Raw genomic sequence first — 12,087 nt, forward strand, 5'->3', positions numbered from 1 at the left:
TGGACCCTACGGCGGTCAGGTTAAAGAGGCGGCCATAGCTGAATAGACAGAGGGTCCATTTGGTTCCATTTGTACACTCTCAGAGTTACATCAGCATTCATTTTACAATACTGTATACATTGGGGTCCCAGAGATGGAAATGCCATTTAATTGGGGGTCGTAGCCTAATTCAGGTCAAACCAGGGGCCCTAGAGCGATACAAATCTTCTCTTATGGGGGGGTCCTTGACATGTATTTCCACATGGGGGGGAGGGAGGGGGTCCTTGGCATGTATTTCCACATGGGGGGGGAGGGAGGGGGTCCTTGGCATGTATTTCCACATGGGGGGGGAGGGAGGGGGTCCTTGGCATGTATTTCCACATGGGGGGGAGGGAGGGGGTCCTTGGCATGTATTTCCACATGGGGGGGAGGGAGGGGGTCCTTGACATGTATTTCCACATGGGGGGGAGGGAGGGGGTCCTTGGCATGTATTTCCACATGGGGGGGAGGGAGGGGGTCCTTGGCATGTATTTCCACATGGGGGTGAGGGAGGGGGTCCTTGGCTAATGAGTATAATTTCTGGGGTCCTTGATATGAAAAGGTTTGGGAGCCATTGAAGGGAGAAGCAAAGCTGCAGCGAATCTAGTGAACCTAGCCTCAAAAATCATTGGGCAGAGGACAGAAACAATTAAGTTGTATCTACAAGGAAGTAGCAAATGACCTCCTCCTCTCATCCACTCTGCAGGGAGTTCCAACTACTCCCCTCTGGTAGACGGTACAAAGTACCAAAAGCTAACCGTAACATCTTTAAAACATTCCTTCATCCCTAATGCCATTAAGACACTAAATGATACCATGTCTCGCTAGATTGGTTTTTAATATTTGCCACTGTGTTGTCCTGCATTTTCGCCATGTTGTTGTTGTTGTTGTTGTTGTTGTTGTTGTTGCTGTTTGTTCTTTTTACTGTTGTTGTTGTTTGTTCTTTTTACTGTCCACATGTGGACAATAAATTAAACTAACTAACATGTAATGTATAACTAACTGTACATGTAATGTATAACTAACTGTATGTAATTTTCTTTCCTCATGGTAGACTGGAGTCTCAGATGACGTCGGACATCCAGGCCATTCTTCACCTGCTGCAGAGACAGAGTAGTGTGTCGGGTCCTCCGGCCTACAGCACCGTCACCTCCAGCCCCGAGGAGTACCACCAGCGGCCCGCCGTCACCTCCAGCCCCGAGGAGTACCACCAGCGGCCGGCCGCCGTCGGCACCGTCATCTCCAGCCCCGAGCCGGTGTACCACCAGCAGCCCGCCGCCGTCATGGTCCAGCCTGGGTCCGTCATGCAGACAGCTGGGCTGAGCCTCAGCCCGGCCCCTCCCCAGCCCCAGCCCCAGGTACACTGATAGCCCTGACCAGGGGCGCAGCCAGAAATGATGTCCAAGGTGGTCCTTCTGACGGCTAGCTGGGCTGTCATACACGCACGCACGCACGCACGCACGCACGCACGCACGCACGCACGCACGCACGCACACACACACACACACACACACACACACACACACACACACACACACACACACACACACACACACACACACACACACACACACACACACACACACACACACACACGTGCGTTGCATCCCTCCAGGCTATGGGTCATATTAGCTACATCCGCTACAATGCCCATATGATGTAGGCCTATGCTGTAAAAGTGTAAACAAAAAGAAATCCCTACATGCTTAAAGGAGCATTCAGTGATTTGGGTGATTTGGAAAAAAACCTGGTCCACCCGGTAACAAGATGTGCACATGCACACGCTCTACAGTGGGGGAAGTACAACAGACCAACAGCACGCGCACCAATGCCAGCCACACTCGATCATGATTGGAGGAAGGCACCTCTCATCCTGATTGGATGAAAGCTTTGCCACCCAAAGCCCAAACCGAAACTAGGGTTTTTTGACCCCAGGGGCTCACTGGGGACAGGGAGGAACTCCTTATATGGTCAGCACACTTTATAGTAGGGAGGATTATCCAAAAAATAAGAAAAAATAAGTGATAGTTGAATTAAGTGAGATCACTGAATGTACCTTTAAGCTCTGTAGTTTGATAATAATCATTGCTGCCTGCAGAACCAGTGTTTCTCAATCTCCTTATCTAATATTCAGGTACCTTACCTTACCCCACACACCCAATTAAAAAGTAAGCTTTATGTATTTTGTTGCTTATATAATTTAGAAAACATCTAATCAATTTCCAAATATGACATTAATACATTAAACTAGTCTGTTATTATGTGATTATTATATTACTGTTGAAATGTTGAACTTGTGTTCTGTTTTGACATGCATGTCCTTCTGCTCTTCTTTCCGACACGATGTTCTACGTGACGGGACGTCTGTCTGCTCCGCTGTTCCGTCGGACACAGAGCCAACCCAAAGAACCCTGCCCGGCCCCGCCCCCCTCGGACGACACTTTCCCGGACGTCGACTTTGTCGTAGAACCGCCGGAGGGGGACGCCGGGGCTGCGGCGGCGGCCTCGGGCCACAGCAGACACGAGCCAAACGACCACCACGTTGACTCTCTGGAGTCGCAACCCCACCACCACGACCCCCACCACCACGACCACAACCACCGGCCGCAGCGGTGCGGTGCTGCTGCTGCGTCCACCAGATCTCCCTTCCCGTCCGCCGCGCGGCAAGCCTCGCTCCCCGACGTCGCGACTCCTTCGCCGCCGCCGCCGCCCAGCGGCTCATCAGGAACGACGGGACTCCACCGGCCCGTTTCCGACCCCGGGCTTCCGGCGGGGAAGTAGTAGTAGTTGTAGGCCCCGGCTGACCTCTGACCTCTGGGTCATCGCCCCGCCTCGCCCCGCCCACCACGGCGACGCTACAAGAAGTCTTGGAGGTTTCACAAGGCTCACGTTTGACTCAGGGTTCAAAGAAAGACACTCAATATGCAAAAGGATAATACATATACAAAATTTAAAAGAAAATAAATAAACTCTTAGACTTTCTTCCATTCCTTGTCAGAATATGCCCTCCTTACCCCCGCCGGTACCTTATACAATTCTCTGATTTAGATGTATAAAGTCCATTTATACAGAGGTATTTATACAGTATATTACTAACATTATGTATAGTAATCATCTGCCGTGTACATATTTGTAAATGGAACACTGCCAGCAATGTGAGGCGCTGCACGCTAGTGCCCTTTCTAAAAGACATATGCATGTGGTTTTGTTTTTTGTTTCTTTTGTCGCATGTTCCACATGTTCCACATGTTCCACATGTTCTACGCACATAACGCTGACTACTGTCACATGTTCCACGCACATAACGCTGACTACCGTGGCAACCGGGCATGATCTTGGCATGCTTACAGACTAGCTGTAGCTTATAGCAAGTCTCCTTTTTGATACGTTTCAAGACATCCCTAAAATACAGTGACACACACAGACACACACAAAAAACGCGCGCGCGCGTATTTTCCAGCAGCTCGTAAAGACACCATGCGATGTGTTTAGAGAGCTATACTTATAGCGACTGATAGTCTGGGGTAAATTGAATGGAATCTGCATATCACTCTTTATTACATGCCCAGAATTTATTTGGCCCTGGAGGAGCATCGATGAAAGGATCAACAGGGCTAACTAATATCACCCCTAGGGCTGATAACTGAAAATTATGGTTGTATGATGTCAACCCCTAAGGCCACCACCAAGCACTGAACTGTCAACGCGAGTGACCTTTTTTTGTGGACGGAACTCGTATCAAACATGGCCGTCCGCCACTGCTGCTATACAGAGATCAAAAATAGTCATAACTCCCTCAAATCTTGACGGATTTACAAACGTTGTCAACGTGGCTATGATTCAGGACACGTATCTGCTTAATTTTGTTTTTATATGAACGTCGTATAAAAATATGCGGACGTCTGACGTTTATAACAAACCAAACCGTTTGAAAATCGGATGAAAATTGAGCAAGTTATGGTTATTTAAAAAGTACATGCCCCATAGACACAATGTTATGCTGCCCCCGAGGTAAGATGGCCGCCACGTAGCAACGTCGCTCTGCATTGGCCAGATCGAGTAACGCCTGATTCATGCCAGGTCTTGTGCGCCGCGTCGCCTCACCGAAGATCCTTCAAGCTGAAACGGCTTGTAGTTCCGATATTTTGGGTATACGCGACACCAGCGAGCGTCCGAGTACGAATCGGGCCATGAAGCTACGGTTGTGTGATAAATCGGGATGTCCTGATCACGATATTTTGCTCCCGATCCGATCGTTTGATTTTGAGTATTTGCCGATTACCGATTTTTCCCGATCCGATATTTAAATTTGTATAGGACACATTTATGCCATATCACAATAGTGCAATATCCAAAATCACAGACAATAATCCAGTCTAATATCATCATATGGATATAATATTGATACTAGGGATGTCCCGGCGACGTTTTCTTTTTTGCTCCCGATCCGATTCCGATCATTTGAAAATGCTGGTCCGTTGACTATCATTGCACACGTTCACGTATGAAACAGCGTTCACGTGTCATCATGAACGTGCGCAATGATAGTCAACGGACCAGAATTGGCCCAGCGCTGCAATACCAAATTTGGCCACTATGTCCATTTTCCCCTCAGGGTTTCCTCCGGGTGCCGTCTCTATTCATATATAAGGTCCAGACATGCAGAGAAATTACAGTTACTACTGAACTACCCCCACGTGCAGGTTACGGCGTCCATGTTCTCAAATTTCCCCCTTAGAGCAAATGTGAAGAAGAATATTAGCGCGGGGCTGTTCCCTAGCCTCTCCCTCCCTTCACTTTACGACAACTCAGTCTGACGAACCGATATTTAACGACGGCTCCAAACAGCGAGAGACTTACAAAATCATGCTCGGAAGAAAAGTCGGGTATTTCGCGATTTCTTTATTCTTAGTTGTTGTTTTTTACGCACAACATTAAATACATATATAATTACCATGTAACCAAAAGGCATAGTATCAACGTTATGTAACGCATGGCCAAGAGGTATTCCACTCGGATGAAAAAATACCTTTTTAATATTTTTCATCGTGGGGGAAAATGACAACGGACCAGTGGTGGAAAAAGTACTCAATTGTTTTACTTAAGTAAAAGTACCAATACTGCAATTTAGAACTACTTCGTTACAAGTAAAAGTACGGAATTGAAAATGTAGTTGAGTGGATGTAGTTAAGTACAAAAGTATCAGCATCAAAATGTACTTAAAGTACTAAAAGCACTCATTGTGCAGAATGTGCCATTTCACAAGTTCAAAATGTGTACAAAATCTATTGAAAAGAGCAGATCTACAAGCTCACAATGCGTCGCGTTGTGAGCTTGTAGATCGGCTATTTTCAAATGGCGGAAATGTATAGGGTTGAAGTGGTTAACTAAACTAAAGTTTTCAAATAATTGTAGTGGAGTAAAAGTACACATTTTGCCTCTGAGATGTTAGTGGAGTAGAAGTAAAAGTACTGGAAATTGGAAATACTCAAGTAAAGTACAAACACCTCAAAATTGTACTTAAAGTACAGTACTTAAGTAAAAGCACTACCACCACTGCAACGGACGTCCCCGACGCGGAGTCGCATGTCATCCATGCATGATTGATTACGGTCTTCCATTATTATATCTTATTAAATACACTTTTTTTGTAAACGGCAAAAAAATAGTATATATTTCAGCCAAGTGAAGAAAAAAAAATGCCCATTGTGGTATCTGGAGAAAAATAAAAAGTTGAAAAAGATAGAGCTCACATTTTTCGGGCTGAGCACGTAGCTCACCTTTCAATAGCCTTAGCTTTACTAGCCTGCCCTATACAGCCTTTACATGTTGAAACCCTATGGCCCACCCAGCAAAACAACATCTTACAGTGGGCCTATATGGCCCACCCAGCAAAACAACATCTTACTGTGGCCCTATATGGTCCACCCAGCAAAACAACATCTTACAATGGTGCTATATGGCCCACCCAGCAAAACAACATCTTACCGTGGCCCCATATGGTCCACCCAGCAAAACAGCATCTTACTGTGGCCCTATTCAAACACACTCGGTGTACTGCATGAGTTTAACGGTGTTTCTAGAAGCTTGTTGTAAGAATGGTGTAAGAATGGTGTGGACGCATGCTGTATTTCTACGGTGTCGATGATTGCTGGCTGCTAGGGTCGGGTTTTATGTTGTGGTAGTAGTAGTCCAAAATTGCACTTTTATTTTGGTTTGGTTTTGATCTGTTCTACCTCCTACGGCCATTCCACAGATTGTCCCTCCCTCCAATGTTGGTTCTGAGAATATATGGGCCCTTTTATGAACAGGTTTCTTTGACTATTACGATGTTGTACCAGGATGCCATGTCAGAAGATCATACAACACTCGATATTATATCATATAGCATGTCAATCTGTGTTACCGTTTATTTGATGTTAGTCGACAAATGACAGGCTATGGCGCTACGCGGTCACATAAGTACAGTGCAAAGAAAACGACTACGTGCTTAGTAACTATAGGATAGAAGGCAAACCTCAAACCTAGCGTCGGTCTAAACAATATGCTATCTACAATTTACAATTTATCAGACTCTCTTAATCCAGAGCAATTTACAGTAAGCAACTAAGCAAGAACAACACATGGTAATACATGAAAGAAAATCAAATCTGTCTGAAGTGCGTGGTGCAACAGTGACACTTGGTGGTCAACAAATGCTATTGCGTCTGGTAGACTGCTACACTAAAACTCGGCTTCCCATCATGAAGCTGGACATGCAGCGCCACTTTGTCACCTGTTGGTACCCTAAACATACATACATACGTACGTACGTACGTACGTACGTACGTATGTATGTATGTACGTACGTACGTACGTACGTACAGACGTACAGTACATACAGACGGACATAGATAGGGACAGACATTGCTGGTCAAATATCCAAATAACATTTCTAGAATTTGGGATCGAGCAAACAGTATATATGTCTATTATATCACATAATGTGAACAACTTACTAGCATAACGCGCATTTATACTCCGTACGTCATCAATCTATTTACCCGACTGCAATATTCTCATACGTGACACTACTGTAGGACCTGTGCCAAAGAACCTTTTGTAAAATGCGGCCCCTGACGAAGTCCCACACATCCCCATCATCGCCTTCAGTTTAGTTTGCATTAATCAGATGAGAGTATAGAGCGCCGAAGTCCGACGTCAATGTCGGTAGAGGGCGCAAATCCACAGGTTCATGTACTTTTTATTTGCATTGTAATCCCCATAGGGGGATTTTAGATCGACTCATAAGAACGGTGTTTCAAAAATAAACATGTCATCTTGGCCGTTTCACTCATATGGATATGAAGAATCAACTGACTGAGAGAAAACGATATTGTTACTGCTACTGAACATTTTCGCTAGAACATCATATATGAGTGACTGTAAACGATACAGAGACACCTCCCTGACAATATAACGATACAGAGACACCTCCCTGACAATATAACGATACAGAGACACCTCCCTGACAATAACGCAGAGACAGCTTGTTTATTTTTGGACCACAACGCTTATATGAAATCATTTTAAGATGAGCCCATGTTATTCTCCATAGAGAAATTACTTCCGTGAACCAGGCAGAACCAGGGGATGAGCGAGTGACGTCAGGACTTCCGCACCTGACGTCACTCACTCATCCCCTGCATGATTCATGGAAGTTTTCCTCTATGGAGAATAACATCGGGTCATCTTAAAATCGTCTCGTATAAGAATTGTGGTCCAAAAATAAACACACTGTCTCTGCGATGTTGTCAGGGAGGTGTCTCTGTATCGTTTACAGTCACTCATGATGATATCTGTCTAGTGAAAACTAATTCAGCCGCAGTAACAATAGCGTTTACTCTGTCAGTTGATTCTTCATATCCATATGAGTGAAACGGCCGGGATGATTTTTTCAAACACAGTTCTTATTTGAGGCGATCTAAAATGATTACAATGCAAATAAAAAGTACATGAACCTGTGGACTTAAGGCTCAAACGTAGTCTGGATTTCCGGTGGTTAGGTGACCACCAATTTACAATTTAGGCATTTAGCAGACGCTCTTAATCCAGAGCGATTTACATTAGGCAAGAACAAAAGTAAGGGAATACATCACATATATAAAATGCATTTATCAAGAAACATGCGTAAGCTAAGAACGTAACTAGAACATATCTATATAATGACACTATACATATTAACTATACATATATACTATACTATGCTATACATATGTACTATGATGTGCTATGACTACATACAATGCAATTATTGTGCTGTCTACATGACATGCTATAAGTCTGTTTCAAATGCTATCTAAGTCTAAACCACCGAACCACAACCACCGAACTACAACATGACGTCACTGAGCCACGGTATAGAGCAAACCACCGCCACCGCCCCAGCCCTTCTCTCTGTTTTTACTCACCACCGCTCAACGTTATTTCAGCTCCGGTGGTCACCTCACCACCGGAGCGGTGGTCACCTCACCACCGGAGCAAATCCAGACTATGAATAGGCCTTTAGCGCCCTCTACCGATATTGACGTCAGACTTCGGTGCTCTATAGTAGCAGACAGACACCCATGAGAGTATGATTCAACTGGTTGAGCCACCAGGGGGAACCCCTACATTACCTGCAATATGTTTGATATAATTATAATAGAGCGTCGCAGTCCCGCCCCCTTTCATGACGACGAGAGAGACCCAGAAGTTAATTCCCCGTTCATCTTTCCCCGTAGGCTTTACAAAAAGTATTTATTTAAACACGTTTACGCCGCGGACAAAGCCAACTCGAGTTGTGACAAATCATGACAACCGTGTTGTAACCTGCCGTTTTTTTTCCTTCTTCTTTCTAATTATTTGTTCGGCCCAAACAATTGTGTTTGTTGTCATGATTTGTCACAACCTCGAGTTGGCTTTGTACGAGGCTTAAAGAGGTCTTTAAAGGACAACTTTAGTTTTTTTCAACCAAGGTTCATGTTTTAGGTTGTTATTAGAGAAAGTAAAAGATGAGTGTTCATTTTTTTCATTTTAGCTATTTTTGACAAGGGGGCGGGGGCATTCGAGCATGGGGCTAAATATGTATTTTTTTACAATATTTTATAGCGATTTATTTTTTTATTATTTACTATAGTCCTACTAGACCCCAGGAAATTAAATCTGGCCAAAAAAGATCACAGGATCTGCCATACTGTGTTGTATGGCTCAACAGGTCAGTTTGTCACCCCCTTCACATTCAGTGATCTTTTGTGACCAGATGTAATTTCCTGGGGTCTAGTAGGACTATAGTAAATCATAAAATAATAAATCGCTATAACATGTTGTAACAAAATACATATTTAGCCCCATGTTCGAATGCCCCCGCCCCCCTGTCAAAAATAGCTAAAATCGCTAAAACGAAAGAAAGCAGCAAATGAAAAAAAAAAATAACACTCATCTTTTACTTTCTCTAATAACAACCTAAAACATGAACCTTGGTTGAAAAAAACTAAAGTTGTCCTTTAAATAAATACTTTTTAAATGTCTATAGGGAAAATGAACGGGGGATTATTTCCTGGGTCCTCGTAGGGGCTTCGACGCTCTATAAACTAACTGTACTATGTGTAGCATTCCAAAATGAGACACATATGCACCGTTTAGGGCAGGGGTTCTCAACGTTTTTGGCCGGGGACCCCCGGAAATGCTTTGGCAATGTCTCGGGACCCCCGCCCCGCCCCCTCCCGACCCCCAATATAAATTGACTGCTACAATAACCTTAAACCACCGAGTGGCGCGCTACGAGCTTGTAGGTCTGCTATTTTTGAAAAATCGTGAAAATAAAAAATAATTTGGGGACCCCCTAAAATAATTTGGCGACCCCCCCGAGGGGTCGCGACCCACGGGTTGAGAACCCCTGGTTTAGGGGGAGAACCAACCACTATTCTAACTAACATTATAGCTGGCGTGAAGGTAATAAAGCTCATATGGTAGTAGCATGTTTAGCATCACTGATGCTTCCAAGAATTTAGCCAAGTGGATTATTTATTATGTGGCATTTTGGAATCACGGCCTTCATGTTTGTTTCCCCTGCTTATTTTGAAATGTTTATTTATTTATTTTTGTGTCATTGTTATGCTTTATTTTAGATGGGACAGTGTAGAGAGAGGCAGGAAACCAAAGGGCAGAGATAGAAGAGAGACACGCGAGAGCACTGACTGCTTCTTGAAGGACCACTTTTCTTCCTATCTTCATATAATAGGTCCTCACTAATAATAATAATTCTACTCAGTCTGTGTATGATAGGAGGGCTGTGGGCAGTTCAGACACCCGTCCACCAGTGACATCATCGATGGGGAATACAAGCTAATAGAAACTGCAGGCTTTGTAGTCCTGAAAAGTTGCAATGTGAAAATGGAAGCCATCGTTCTCACGATAATGAAAATCTAACCATTTTTGTAAAAAAAAATCTTGTTTCAAAAGAAATCTGCCTAATGATGATGTCACTGGAAGACTGTTTCTAAACTGCCCACAGCCCTCCTATGAGACACAGACTGAGTAGAATTATTATTATTAGTGAGGACCTATTGAAGATAGGTTGAAACGTGGTGAAGTGGTCCTTTAACTCCATATCTAATTACTTTTCTCTTCAACCAGGTGTTCAGAGACCTAGAATGAGTGGAGTTAAGCTCTTCTTTCGATACTTGCACATCGTGTGTTTTCAAACCGACCAATAATAGCCATCTCAATCTGGGTTCAAGAACAGTTGGGTTTACGCAAAAAAACAAAACAAACAAAACATGGGCTTTTTTTCTTTGTTTCTTAGAACAAAAGTTGCTAAACATGATTAACTTGCAGAGTCCAATGCCTGAGGAATTGACTTCTGGACTTTCATAGGATTTGCAAACTTTTGCACAGAGGTTTAGAAATCTTGCTGTACTGGATATAAATGTCACTTTTTAAATCTAGTGCTGTTCACAACTGTTACTTTTTATGCATTCTTCTTTTTTTTATGTTTGCCCTCTGTATTTTATACAATGCAACACTTAACAGCTGATTTGAATGTTTCTGTTCCTGACTATATTTTAAAGACATTAATATTGTGTACATACTACTGAGACGTTTGCTGCGCAATTGTACGAACTAAAGCAGAGCACCCTTGGGGCGTTTCCACACTTCCTACACGTATCTGACCCCATAGATATAAAACTACAAGTTAGTTGGAGTGACCTCATTGGCCGCTGCAGTTAGTTGGAGCCAGAGCCATAGAGTAAGACAGAGTTACGTAAACTCCGTTCACTTCATGGGGCTTCAGTCAAATGGCGGCTCTCCTACATAGACTTCTAGTCCAATGGAGGCTCTCCTACATAGACTTCTATTGGCTTCAGTCCAATGGTGGCTCTCCTACATAGACTTCTATTGAGCATGGGGATAACCAGAAGTTTACTGAATGCATTGGAGTCTATGGGGCTCGCGTGAGTACATGAACCACTTGACCGGGCTGTTTTCTGCCCCCTCAATATCGCAACTCTTCTATTAGATGGCTCTGGTTGGAGCCATGCGAGTCCGACGTAAGGATGGAAGTCGCACGGAAGTGCGGAAGGAACGCTGCGTCGCTGCCACTCAAGGGACTACTGGCCAATCACATCGGCTCGTCTTCTCCGGGGCTTATCAATTCGATCCAAAGGAGCTTTATTGGCACGAGAAAACAAACCTTTACATTGCCTGTCTGATTGGCCTATACCGAACGTCCCCTTCCGTGACGCACGCTAGCTGGCAAGCTTCCGCTATGCTTCCGCAAAAGCTTGCCTCCTCTCGAGATACACACACGCCCCAACCAAATAGGGTCCATTTGGTGTGCCCTAAGCACACCAAAGGGTCACCTTGGGTCCAAACGGTTGTGAGGAGTTGCATGGTGACCCTTTGGTGTGGTTTGGGGCCATTGAATTTCATGCGTTGAATCACTAGGGACGACGCGCGTCAACGTGCAACAGGACATATCACACCACTGGGACAACGCTAAAACCGCCTCGACCCTTTGGGTGTGGTTAGGTCTTTAGAGTTAAATTA

At 44.3% G+C, this 12,087-nt stretch overlaps 1 protein-coding gene across 1 annotated transcript in view; it reads left to right on the forward strand.

Moving 5' to 3' along the window:
- The window catches only part of LOC306917154 (voltage-gated inwardly rectifying potassium channel KCNH7-like), a 228,583-nt gene extending 225,251 nt beyond the window's left edge, over positions 1–3,332 (forward strand). The window contains exons 20-21 of the mRNA XM_079495287.1: positions 1,073–1,376; positions 2,413–3,332. Of these exons, the coding sequence (XP_079351413.1) occupies positions 1,073–1,376; positions 2,413–2,799 (691 nt within the window). The 3' untranslated portion in view covers positions 2,800–3,332. The remainder of the gene's footprint in view (positions 1–1,072; positions 1,377–2,412) is intronic.
- The last annotated feature ends 8,755 nt before the right edge of the window (positions 3,333–12,087 follow it).

Source organism: Electrona antarctica, assembly GCF_951216825.1.
Source record: "Electrona antarctica genome assembly, chromosome: 24".
Lineage (NCBI taxonomy): Eukaryota > Metazoa > Chordata > Actinopteri > Myctophiformes > Myctophidae > Electrona > Electrona antarctica.